Source organism: Ascidia mentula, chromosome 5, assembly GCF_947561715.1.
Source record: "Ascidia mentula chromosome 5, kaAscMent1.1, whole genome shotgun sequence".
Taxonomy (NCBI): Eukaryota; Metazoa; Chordata; class Ascidiacea; order Phlebobranchia; family Ascidiidae; genus Ascidia; species Ascidia mentula.
In genome coordinates this window covers 14,617,124-14,629,782 of record NC_138570.1, presented here as the reverse complement: position 1 = coordinate 14,629,782, position 12,659 = coordinate 14,617,124, and the positions used below count along the sequence as shown (strand labels likewise).

At 38.9% G+C, this 12,659-nt stretch overlaps 4 protein-coding genes across 4 annotated transcripts; 2 read left to right on the top strand and 2 right to left on the bottom strand.

Annotated features, from left to right (window-relative positions):
* Positions 1-1,474: 1,474 nt before the first annotated feature.
* Positions 1,475-7,243, top strand: LOC145902294 (protein MON2 homolog). Its single transcript, XM_082990217.1, has 3 exons — positions 1,475-1,625; positions 1,859-1,936; positions 2,058-7,243. The coding sequence occupies exon 3, from the start codon at positions 2,076-2,078 to the stop codon at positions 6,945-6,947; it is 4,872 nt and encodes a 1,623-aa protein (XP_082846343.1). The 5' UTR covers positions 1,475-1,625; positions 1,859-1,936; positions 2,058-2,075; the 3' UTR covers positions 6,948-7,243.
* A 17-nt stretch (positions 7,244-7,260) lies between these two features.
* On the bottom strand, positions 7,261-7,812 carry LOC145902295 (DNA-directed RNA polymerases I, II, and III subunit RPABC5). The gene is made up of 2 exons (XM_082990218.1): positions 7,664-7,812; positions 7,261-7,609 (listed from the first exon to the last, which is right to left on the bottom strand). The coding sequence occupies exons 1-2, from the start codon at positions 7,756-7,758 to the stop codon at positions 7,501-7,503; spliced, it is 204 nt and encodes a 67-aa protein (XP_082846344.1). The 5' UTR covers positions 7,759-7,812; the 3' UTR covers positions 7,261-7,500.
* Positions 7,813-8,054: 242 nt separating this feature from the next.
* LOC145901838 (set1/Ash2 histone methyltransferase complex subunit ASH2-like) lies at positions 8,055-10,252 on the top strand. The gene is made up of 5 exons (XM_082989642.1): positions 8,055-8,302; positions 8,625-8,812; positions 9,096-9,332; positions 9,421-9,589; positions 9,785-10,252. The coding sequence occupies exons 1-5, from the start codon at positions 8,147-8,149 to the stop codon at positions 10,094-10,096; spliced, it is 1,062 nt and encodes a 353-aa protein (XP_082845768.1). The 5' UTR covers positions 8,055-8,146; the 3' UTR covers positions 10,097-10,252.
* Positions 10,253-10,309: 57 nt separating this feature from the next.
* Positions 10,310-11,912, bottom strand: LOC145901837 (dolichol kinase-like). Its single transcript, XM_082989641.1, has one exon. It carries the CDS (start codon positions 11,805-11,807, stop codon positions 10,311-10,313), a length of 1,497 nt encoding a protein of 498 aa, XP_082845767.1. The 5' UTR covers positions 11,808-11,912; the 3' UTR covers position 10,310.
* Between the last annotated feature and the right edge of the window lie 747 nt (positions 11,913-12,659).

Sequence of the window (12,659 nt, the reverse complement as noted above, 5' to 3'; positions counted from 1 at the left end):
CTCTATTTGGGACCAAAAACAAACAAACAGTACTTTGCTGACTCTACTTGGGTTTTAGAGGGTTAAAAGTTAAACAGTGCTCGTTCTTTGTAACTGGATCGCATCGCGTTTTCAAACTCGCTTCAATATCTCGGCCAAACCATCAAAGTTTAAAAAATAAAACAATACGCTTTGTTGCAAAAAAAATGTTACAGAACAAATTTTCCGTTTTTTTATCCTCCGAAAAAATACCAACACATTGCAAGCTTCAATCAAAGACATAAATTATCGTTTGCCCAACATAGCAAAGTGATCTTTTTTATTTTGGCATAAATAGTGCTTAATATATCTAATTATGTCCCCGTTTTTGATGGAATTATTGGTCTAATTTACAGAGTATAAAATGTTTAGGATATAAAACTAAGACAAAAGCTTTTTAATTTTTTTTGTGAGCTTCTTACTAAGTATAAGGTCTTATCAGTGCAGCGTTGTGTTACGAAGAACCATCTTCCCGGCCAAACGGACAGGCAAACACTTCCACATTTTGTTGACAAAATAATTTATTGTGACACGGAACCTGGGCGGCAGTAAAGGTTTAGCTTTTGCTTGGGCAAGTATTTCCACCTTGTTTCACCGGATAAATGCAATAGTGGTACCCAACGGATGACGGTGATTGTATAGTCACCACAAAGTGAAAGTCTCTGTCTGGCCGTTTGGACGGCAAGATCGTCATTATAGCCACATCAAGCTGCACTGCACTGCTGAGACCTTCTGGGTCTCTGTATGCAGCTCACAAAATTCATATTTTTGGTCCCATGTTTATTTACATGATTTCTTTGTGCTATGATAACATATAAAGAGTCGGGACGTCTGTAAAAAAGTAAGTTATGTCCGTCGACGTGATAAAGTTTGTTGAAACCAGGTTTGTCAAAAAATACCTGACGAAACTTTTTATTACTAGTGGAGAGAAATTTTTTCATTAATATTTCACAACTGGTCGTGGTTCGCGGAGGAAAACGTACAACTTCGACATTTTTTAACTGATTGGTCGAACTTTTATCTCTTTACAATACGGAGCCGGTTGTAGAAATTGCGGTGTCCGGTTGGAAGGGACCTTTTTTGGTAATCTATGAAAGCATAAAAAAATAATCTGCCGGGCTCTTTCATATCAAGCCCTTAGGCCCGATGTGATGAAATCGGGTGAACGGACTGGCCCTGACACGAGACACTATACTTTATTTAGATAAAAAGAAACTAATAGACTTATGTTGCGTGACGTCAAGATATACAACGTTTTGACTTCACGCTTAATTGCGCTTTGGTAACTGTGTGATGAGGCGTGACCTCACCTAATGTACTTGGTAAATTAGCTGCAAAAATAAGTTGTTTTAGCAATTAATTTAAATTTATTCTATTTATTTTCTGTTTCACTAACATGTGACATACGAAATGCTTGGACTGACGTAGTGGAATTATTTTATGATACACAGAATTCGCAAATTAAAGCTATTGATGGTGTGTCAATAAGATTTAGCATGTTGGTTCTTAACATTTTGCCCATTGCTGAAGTTCAATGAAATGAACCATCACCCAAACTGGTCTTCAAGTTTTCAAACGTAATGCAAATTGGATGAGTCCGACCACAAGTAAGTTTGGAGTTGAACTTTCATCATTTAATAAATACCAATGCACACTAACACATGACACAACCCAGACTCAGGCTGGAAAGTGCAATTTTTGTTGGCCACGTTGATTGTAACATTTGTCTAGGATATATAATGTGGCCCTATTTTTTTCCATTTGATGCGTATGCAGTAGCCTAATAGGTAACTGATATATAATTTTGAACATGAACTTTATTTTTTTTACTTTGCAACAGATGGAAATCTGTTATTTTTCTGCTCTGCAACAGAACTAGGAACAGTGAGTTCATAGACTCTACAGCACATCTGTTCAGGTAAATATGTTGCAATGTTCCTGCCAAAATACAGTTGTTCATATTTGTATGGGCACTCCGTGCTATTGTTTACTATTTTGGCAATGTTTGTTTTTAATTTATCCTTTGTTGTTTTCTGTAGTTTGTTCCTGTAACCAAAATGACATCCAGTCGTGAAAAGCGTTTAATTGAAGATCTTCAAAGCGATCTACGTTTACTGTCTAATGAAACAAAACGAAGATATCCGCCAGTGAAGGAGGCAGCAGAGTCTGCAATTATGAAAATAAGAACCACTCTGCCACCTTCAGGAAAAAATTTTAGTGGCGAGAAAATAATCAGTGAACTGCGAGATTCATGCAATGACATTATGCAGCCTTTCATAATGGGTTGTGATACTCGTAGTTTACCGATTGTGCAACTTTGCCTGACAGCAATTCAGCGTATTGTTACACATGAAATTGCAGATGGGGTGTTGTCCAACACTATAGTGGAAATTCTGTTGCAAGTGTATGACCAAGGTATCGATGAACTACAATTGCGGTTGTTACAAACTGTTATTGTTTTAGCCACTTCCAAGTCATGTTCATTAAGGGGACAACCATTGGCTCGTGCAATTGGCCTATGCTTCAGGCTTCACTTTACAAAGAATGAGGTAACTAACAACACAGCAGAGGCCACTGTCCGCCAAGTTGTGTCACTTGTATTCGAGCGTGTGGTGGAGGAAGATATTTCAAAACATACGCCGGATTGTATTTCTGAAGACTATTTGCCTCCATCAGGATCAAACAAGTTCATCGCGCCTGGCAACCTGTCTCCAAATGTAGAAGATGCATACTATCTATTTCAAGACATTTGTCAGCTGGTGAACAGAGATAGTCCACGTTGGCTGGTTGGAATTACAGAAATGACAAGCACTTTTGGTTTGGAGCTGCTGGAAAGTGTGCTGCTTGACAATGAAGACATCTTTAGGAAACATCCAGAGTTCAAATTTTTGCTGAAGGACAGGGTATGTGCACTTGTGATAAGACTGTTTTCTCCCAATATTAAACACAGACAAGGTGCCCCACCACCACCTTCAGGAGCTGGCCAGTTGCTCAACAAGGAGAAACCTTTCTTTCCCATTTCCATGAGGTTATTGAGGGTTGTTTCAATCCTGCTGAAGAAGTACCATAACCTTCTTGTAACTGAAAGTGAAATCTTTCTCTCGCTTTTAATTAAGTTTTTGGACACTGACAAACCAGGATGGCAGCGTGCACTTGCAATCGAAGTCATTTCACAGCTTTGTGCACAGCCCAAACTGCTCAAGTCCTTCTGCATTTCCTATGACATGCAACCACACAGCACTAAAATCTTTCACAATCTTGTGTCATCACTTGGCTCATTTATTCAAAATATATTTGTACAGGCCCAGTCAATGTCTGGTAACCAGCAAAATGGGTCACAAGAGTCTCTGTCTAGTTCATCAAGTGGAATGTCATCTCAGCTCAACTTTGAGTACCATGGTGTTAATCTTCCCCTTGTGTCATTGCCAACTGGTAGTTCGAACAGTATCAAGTACATGTATCTTGAAATGTTGGAAAAGGCACAGCCACCAGCTGTTCCTGATGGGTATGTTCTTACCATGGCCTACACCTCTATGCTGGATTTAATCAAGGGACTCACTGCTTTAATTGATAATGACTTGGCTGATGAAACAGGTGACAAAGAGGGCCAGTACAGCACTCCCATTGGTGTGTTGGAGGAAATGGTAAATTCGTCATGGTGTATAATGCTCTCTGTATTATCACTGCTGCTGGATGCCAGCACTGATGAAACCTGTACAGAAAATATATTGAAATGCATTGAGTCATGTGCTGGCATTTGTGGACAGCTGAAACTGAACTCTGCGAGAGATGCCTTCATAATCGTTCTTTGCAAAGCCTCCTTGCCCCTGCACTACGTAGTACCAGTTCTTGTTTCTTCCATGCCACGCTTGCCCAACAAAATTTTCATTGCGCAAAGTAATGAGCTGAACTCCAGCGAGCAACAACAAGTCGTTGCTGTTGGCCAGTCACTGCCTAATAGTGGTGGTCCAGTACCAGCAGGTTGTAGTTCTGTAGCTCTTACTGCTAAAAATGTCCAATGCATGCGCACTATTTTAAATCTTGCGCATTGTCATGGATCCCATATGAACACTGCTTGGCAACTGTTGCTAACCACACTTCAACACCTAGTTTGGATTTTGGGACTTAAACCAACCAATGGTGGACAGTTAAAACCAAGTTCGAGGACAAGTGGGGATGGTAGTACCACACCAACCAGTACAGTATTAACCACTGCCGTTTTAGGAGATCTACCTGTATTGTCCAATATGTTGACTCGTCTATTTGAGGCTTCACAGTACTTAGATGATGTAGCACTTCACCACCTCATAAATGCCCTGTGTTCATTGTCTATTGAAGCTATGGACACAGCATACAGCAGTGCAGTTAAAGAACCCAGTTTGTTTGCTGTTGCCAAACTTATGGAAACGGGATTGGTTAACATGGATCGAATTGAAATTCTTTGGAGGCCTGTTACAGGCCATCTCCTTGAAGTATGCCAGCACCCCAATGTTGTACTTCGTGAGTGGGGTGCTGAAGGAGTTAGCGCTTTGGTAAAGGCAGCTTTAAAACATTACCATGGGGAAAAACTGAAAAATAACCCCAGGCTTTTGCACATGTTCCTGCTGCCCCTTAAAGAAGTTTGCAAGGTGGGCCACTTGGATGTTCGTCAGAAACAACTGGATGGAATTCTCCAGATACTCAATAGTTGTGGAGATTCATTGTCTGCAGGTTGGGCTGATATTCTTGAAATCATCAGCTCAGCAACTGAAAACACATCAGAGAGCCTGGTTCGCCTGGGATTCCGCAGCGTTCAGTTGGTCATATCAGATTATATGGTTGCTTTGCCTGTTTCGTGCTTGCCACAATGTATTGATGTTGTGGCAAGGTATGCAGCACAAGTTCCGGACTTCAACATTAGTCTCACAGCCATTGGGTTGTTGTGGAGCATGTCTGACTACATGAATCAAAATAAAGACAGAATTAATGCAGCTGTTGCTACTTATGCTGTTACAGACAATCAAACAGAGCCATCCACTGGGGATTCTTTGTGGATGGACCTGTTTTCAAAAATGGGAAAGCTTTGTGTTGATCCCAGACCTGCAATTCGTAAAAGTGCTGGCCAGACTCTGTTCTCCACCATATCAGCTCATTGGAGCACACTGTCCAAGTCAACCTGGAGTGAGCTCATTTGGAAAGTTCTCTTTCCCCTCATGGATGAGGTACAAAAGACTTGCGTCAGCGCACCTAGGGACCCAAACAAACCATCCGAAAGCAACATTCTTATGCATCATTCACGTGACACAGAGGAAAAGCAGTGGCAAGAAACAAGTGTCCTTACCTTGGCTGGAATAGCCCGAGTGTTTAAAACCAAGCGTGAGGTTTTGATCGAAATGAAAGATTTTGATGCTGTGTGGGCAAAAGTCCTGGACTACATCTATAACTCTGCCATTAGTAGCAGTACTGAAGTGTCCAGATCAGCCCTGTGTAGTTTTGAAGAGATTTTAAACCCTCTGGACAATGGTGAAACAGTGAATGTCGAAAGTGTATCTCGAAAAGCCTGGGATGTCTGGTGTTCTATTGGAAGTAAGGTCACCATTCCCCCACCACCTGGGCAATTGGCACCAGAAAAAATGCTGACACAAGCCTACTTAACATCATTAGTTCAACTTTTCCCACTGCTGCACAAAAGTTTGTATGACAATTTCACCACAATTGATTTTAAGCAGCTCTCCCAGATATTACATGGATCTGTGTCTATACCTGTACGTTCTGACTCAACTGCGTTTGTCATGCCAACTTCTGCAGAAGTGCTAACTCCATTACAAATGGCTGTGGTTAATGCTATTGACTTGATTCAAAAAAGTGTATCCCCACAGTCGGAAATTACCATTTACCCAGCGGTGTTTGAATTTTTAATGTCAATTGTTGAGTTTGCATCAGGGCCTCCAGCTTATGGTGATATAAAAAACCACAGTGGGCCTCCTGACAAGACAAAGTATGTCTGTATCAACTATGTTGCCTTTGCTGAGTACTGCATGAGAGTGGGGGTGGATCTATACCAAATCACCGCTTGTCATAAAGGTGTCATAAAACATGCAATCCTTACATTAATTGTAAAAACCCTTCGGGTGCCAATTAAAAGAAGGTACAACAGTAAATCCAGTTCCACATGGCAATTGGCTGTCAATGCATTTATGAAAGTTCTGCAGGCGGGGTTGCCTGTTGCTAGACAACACTCCCAGGCATCCATGTTTGACTCATTGTGGGATGAGGTTTCTGGTTGCATGGAAGACTTTTTATTTCCCGTCACCCCGCTGCCAGCTACTTTGTCAGCAGAAGATCACAAGAAGCACGAAGCCTTTGACATTCTTTTGGTTGAACTTATTCGCAATGAAATTCTGCCTTACAGCTCTGCATTTCCAAAAAACTTTTTGTCAAGAATAGTGGCTATGATCAACAAAGGCTCTATACCACTATCTTCCAGGGACATCGACATCAGTGTGGGTCATGAACGTGACCGTGATGAACTAAGCAAACAATGCTTCAGCACTCTCTTTCAGTTTTCAATGTTACCATCTGTAAATGGTGATACCAATACTACAGATGAAGAGAAAATGGCTGAGATTAATGAGGTAACTGTTACAAGCCTTGTACAAAGATGCAGAAGTGCATTGACTCAGTACATAAGCTCAGACAGGCTGAAAACACAGTACCCCATGTCGGATGCTCAGCTTAGTGAAGTCATGTTCGCCCTAAAAGCTGTAGATGCACTATTGCAGAGTCTTACAAAGACCCGAAAGCAAATTGACAAAACACTGTGGAACCATGTACTCGACCTCTACCCTGTTTTGGTCGAGTGCATTCCAACCTCATCAGCGGATGTTCGCAAAAGTGTGGCTCAAGTTATGGGCCGTTTTCAATCCTTCTTATCTTTTGATAAAGTGTAAAAGCATGTCCATCTGTTGTGTAATGGTTGCTCCAATATATGTGTAATTATTTCTTCGAATAGTTACAACCCCCCATATACCGCCAGTTATACTGTTTGTAAGTAAACCATGAATGTGGTGCAACTGGTGGTGGAAAACATGTGTATGAACAAAAATCTGCTTTTTGTGGTTTAAGTAAAAACTTAAAGTAGTTGGTTGTAGTTTTGCTTACAAGCTTTATGTGTCAAATGGTATTATTATTATTCCATGTACTTCTATACATTAAGTACAAAACATTAAATATATGTTCTGTTTCAGTTGTATTGCAGTAGAGTTTATTTGACAAGGGATCATGCGAATATGCAATTTTCAACATTATTTAAACCTAATTGAAAAAACAACTTGTACATAGCCATTTGCTATCTTAATTCAGATATGTTTACATATTAATTCTATTCTTCACAGACACCTTTGAACAAGTGAATAAAAACGGCATTTAGTTTTAAACACAATGAAGTGTACACTTGTTAAATCGCAGTGAAGTTTTTTTACAACCAACACAACACAATCTCTGTCATTTTTCAAGTGGGGCATAGTTTAAAAGTTTTTCAATAAGATCGACGTGTGCGAGAAGCATCCTTCGGCAGCAATACCTCTTTAATCCCAATGCATCGAGTGCATCTCTAAAGAATAAAATGATTAGAAATATAACTGCTGTTTGTTTATATTTTAATTACCCTTCTGTATATTCGGCTTGAAGAAGACCAAGATAAGCATCCCATTTATTTCCAACAACTTTACCACAAGTAAAACAGCGAATGGGTATAATCATGTTTATTGCCGAATCAAGCACAAGCTCTACCAAAAAATTGTTATAAAGAGTAGTGTTTCTAGTTTGCGAAAACAAAAACACAGCACACCGGTTTGCATTATTATCGGATGAGGACAAGCGAAATGCCAGTAGTTTTACAACAAAAATAATTTGTTGACAAGGCATATGCAATGGAGCATTGATAAAAAAAATCATAAATGAGAGAAGAGTTGATTTTTTATTGAAACTTTGAACTTAAAACTGTTTCTCATTTGTCATTAAACTCAGATCTCCGAAATAAACGTTGTCATCATTCGTCTTTGTAATATTGCGCGAAAGGATTTATATTCGGACAGGACGAGGGAATTAAAAATATTTTTCATTTGCATTGCTGTTCAACTTGCTGGTGATGAACTCTCCATACAATAACGCCCCGCCTCCTCCAACTCAGCAAACATGCCCAACTTTCGGCAAAGGCCGAGGAACAAGGAAAAAGAGAAAGCAACAGGACACCACGGGTGGAAACACAAACAAAAAGAGCAAAATCGAAATCCCTTACAACCAAGTATGCTCTGTTTTTGAAAGTTTTTGTCTTGACAAATTACAATACATACCAATGTATCACATTGCAAAGTGTGTAAGATAGTATACAATATGTATGATGTAATTTTTAATCTGGAGTGGGAACCAACACACATAAAAACTGTTAAATAAATCCTTTTATTATTATTTTATTGACAACCTTTGCGAAGTTAAATAAATAGTACATTATATATACTGGTATTTGAAACATTGGTCTGTTTGAGCAATCAACATCGGATTAAAATTATTTATTTCTCACTCCCACATGTTTTTGTTGCTGAGAAATCAATAGATTTTATCTACAGAGACTACCTTCTCATGGCTTTCCTTTGGAACACCCATTCAACAAAGATGGTTATCGATACATTTTGGCTGAACCGGATCCACATATCTTGGACAATGACCCTGATCCTGACTGTCCAGGAAAACCAATTCCTGGAAAACTCTACAGACATTGGCTACATGATAAAATTTTGCTGACCCTACATGATCGGTACTAAAAGTTTTTGGGATGATGCCTTTTTTAGAATTCAAATATCTGCCAAACTATGGCTACTGTTCTCAAAAAACTAAAAATATCTCACTTTTTGCAATCTGTGGCAAGATTGTTTCCACTCAAAGCATTGTTTATGTATGTATGGATCTAAAATATAGCAAATTCTTTAGCTTACATTCATCGTAAGATATATCTGGTGGTCCACAAAATACTATAACTGATGCATTTTTTATGGATATAAAATTATTAAATTCACACTAAGATGATTGTATTATTATAGAGCGCCCCAGTTAAAAATCTCTGAGGACAGACTAACAGTTACTGGTGAAAAGGGATACGCTATGGTTCGTTCTTCTCATTGGATTCGAGAAGGTGGCTGGTATTATGAAGTGACTATAGATGACATGCCAAATGACTCTGCAACTAGACTTGGATGGTCACAGAAACTCGGCAATCTGCAAGCTCCACTTGGTTATGACAAGTTTAGTTACTCTTGGCGAAGTCGTAAGGGAACAAGGTATAAATCTATATATATATCTTTTATTTAGTTGCAGTTGCAAAATTCCATGTATGAATGATGTTTTTTAATTTTTTTCAATTTGCAGGTTTCACCAAAGCAGAGGAAAACATTACAGTGCTGGGGGATATGGAAGAGGTGATGTCTTGGGTTTTTATATCTACCTTCCATCAACAACCAAGTCTAGACAGCTTCCAGATACCTGCAAAGACAATGCTCTTATCAAATTCAAAAGCTTTTTCTACTTTGAAGAAAAGGTATGTAGTAGAAACTAAAGCCTAGTACAACTTAACTGGAAGGAAATTAATTTATTTGAAAGTGATGTGGTTGTATATTTATTAGAAAACTTATTTTCTTTATAAGTAAGTTATTTGTTGAACCATAACAATGTAAATGATGTTTTATTGTGGTATAAGTATTGTCATGTATTTAATAAATTTCAACTTTCACAGGATGAAATTGAGCAGGCTGAGAAAAGTTTGAAGCAGATCAAAGGGTCTTTCATGGAGTTCTTCAAGAATGGCAAGTCACAAGGCAAAGTTTGGAAAGATGAAATTTTTTCCGGGGCTTACCATCCCTGCTTATCGTTGTACAAACCCTCCACAGTAACTGTAAACTTCGGTCCAAAATTTAAGTTTCCTCCGTCAAAATCTGTTAAGCCATGCAGGCCTTTTAGTGAAAGGGCTTTTGATTCTATGATTGAGTGCTGTCTTTCTGACCTTTTATATGCAGTTGAACTGGAAGTTGATGGTGAAAAGATTTAGTTTTGTGCGAATCATATGTTTATGATTTAAATATGCGTTTTGTAATTTTTTAAAGGGTTGCAGGGTATGTTAAGCTGTATATAATTAAGCCTCTAAAGTCATATTACATTGCTATAATGTACAACTAAACCTATTGCAAACACTGCCAATACTTAACATCACTTGAAGATCAAACTGTATTTTGCTATGCAAAGGTGATAGTTTATCATCAAGCTCAAATTATATCCAACAAAAAATACACGAGAACAGGCACAACAAGGTTGTCTACTTCATGTGTGTATGCTTCAACAAGAGCACCAGCTATAATTGCAAGAATTACATTGCCTGACCCATTGTCAATACTTCCAGACAGTGACAGGGCATAAACAAATAGCACTTGTGCAAGAATGGAAGCAAGTGTCCCTTCCACAGTCTTCCGTCTTCTTGGAAATCGCAAGGTACCATACTTCGATCCAACAACTGATGCAAACGCATCGCCGATTCCTACTGAAATTATTCCACCATATGAAGCAATTGGTGGCAAAAGGTTGACAGCCTTAAGAAGGTCAGGGTGCTTTGAGCAAGACATCCATAGGGGAAGCGACAATCCAAGCAGCAGGTAAATAGGGGTCAAGATAAACGAGCCAGTGTCCTGGGTGCCTTTAAAGCGGTCAAACTGTCCGTGCAGCAGGTAGCCGATAGGCTCAATTTGAAAAGCTTGCATAGTGCCAACAAGCACAAACATCACAGCAGCAACAACAGAACAAAAAAACAGCAACGGTATATCAAATGTGAAGCCCGGTATGTAAACCATCAGGATAAATGCATGAAACACTTTGCGTTCAATAGTTGTGGCTTTTCTCTGGTTGGAGCGAACAATAACAAACACAAAACAAAGAAGTGATACAAAAATCCAGAAAAACAACAGCCTCAATCTGTAAGGGTAGTTGGACATCAAAAACTTTGCTGCGAACTTCATGCAATCAATTAACCATGGGGTATAAAGCACACATGTTGTTACAATTACGCAAAATGTAAGGCTATAAAATATGACAGTTCTTGCCATTATAGATTGAAAAAAGTTAAAAAGTATTAATGACACCAGTAATAAAAATATAGTCATCTTTGCCATGGAGAAAGAAATGTCAATCAAAGAAATGGAGTTATTAGCTATGTCTCTGATGTTATCAACATAACACAGCACAGTTACCATTTGACCCACTAGAACCACCTCACCAGCTGAAAAACTACCGTGAGAAGCAGACAGGGATAACGCAATGACAGAAAAAAACACAGCAAAGTTAATAACACAGGCAGACAAGGATGGTGTAATTGAAAAGATTTTGATTTCAAATGTGCAGTCACATCTGTAGAATAGAAACGTACCAACAATTACTATCAGCAACATCATTTTTAGCAGCAACTTCATTCTGCAGAAAACTGATATAAAAGCTAATGTAATTAGTGAGACAAGCAAACTCCATTGTACAATATATGATGGCTTGTCATCCACCAAAAGAATCGCTGGAAAAATAACACATCCATAAAATGGTACTATATCTGAACCAGGCCGGAGATATTGTTTCAACCGTGAAGGCAATCTCAATCTTGACAGTTGTAGGGTTGTGCAGATGAAGCAGAGCAGGACTATAATTTTGATATCACAAAGTTCTTTTGCCGGATGGCTTGCAACCATAAAAACTTGTGAGCCCACAAGCAGAGCCGTCTCCATGTTGCAACTTTAACAAAATCATTTGATAAATTCTACCCTTGATAACAACATGAGGTATGTTGTTTCAACATGACCAGTCTTAACATTAGGTCTATACAAATACTGTAACCTGGTAGTGAATGTCAGTAAAATTAACATATATTTAATCATTTGTAGTTCTGGTTATTATACGTTATAATGAAATGCAAGGATTATACACGAACATCAGCAACAACCAACAACTCTTTCCGAAACAAACGCGGCACGCGCGCTCGACGCGGGAGCGTGACGTACGGTCGGGTACAACACAAAAATTGCCATGACAAAGTTTCAACGAATGCATTGTGTACCTTTAGCAAAAACTTGCGATTAATATTGAAATGCGCCAATATGATACTTATTTTACAAGACAATAATTAACTAATATTCGCCTGAATATTCCTTTGTGACATTCAGTGGCGGAAAATCGTATAAAATTTGGGAGGAATTCTTAAGCCTGTACAATCCAATTGTCAACAAAACTACAGGGACAAATCATTGCGGCGCGAAAGTGGACAAGACATGAAAATAATTGCGGCACAAATTAATTTAGCCCTTTGGCCTTCAAATACACAATTTCACCTTTTTTCTGTTACCGTATTTTATGTTACAACAAAATGACCTAACATTGAAATGACACATCTGCCCCATCTCCCGCCAAAACTAAGCACACAAACAGTGACATTATTTGGCTGTCTGTGTTACAACAACCGGCGACTGTGCGGTCATACGTAATAGGCAATCACAAAAGCGGCGACTTGGAATGAAATGCGCATAAATGAACCCTTGCGGAGAAGAAGCGAAGTTATGCACAAGTAGTTTCTTGATCCAACG

Bases quoted from the DNA above. Each gene is read 5' to 3' on its own strand.
- LOC145902294 (XM_082990217.1), top strand. From the start codon at position 2,076: ATGACATCCAGTCGTGAAAAGCGTTTAATTGAAGATCTTCAAAGCGAT.
- LOC145902295 (XM_082990218.1), bottom strand. From the start codon at position 7,758: ATGATTATACCCATTCGCTGTTTTACTTGTGGTAAAGTTGTTGGAAAT. The intron at 7,610-7,663 runs GTAATTAAAATA...TTTATTCTTTAG, and splicing joins CAAGCCGAATATACAGAAGG to AGATGCACTCGATGCATTGG.
- LOC145901838 (XM_082989642.1), top strand. From the start codon at position 8,147: ATGAACTCTCCATACAATAACGCCCCGCCTCCTCCAACTCAGCAAACA. The intron at 8,813-9,095 runs GTACTAAAAGTT...GTATTATTATAG, and splicing joins TTGCTGACCCTACATGATCG to AGCGCCCCAGTTAAAAATCT. The intron at 9,333-9,420 runs GTATAAATCTAT...TTCAATTTGCAG, and splicing joins CGAAGTCGTAAGGGAACAAG to GTTTCACCAAAGCAGAGGAA.
- LOC145901837 (XM_082989641.1), bottom strand. From the start codon at position 11,807: ATGGAGACGGCTCTGCTTGTGGGCTCACAAGTTTTTATGGTTGCAAGC.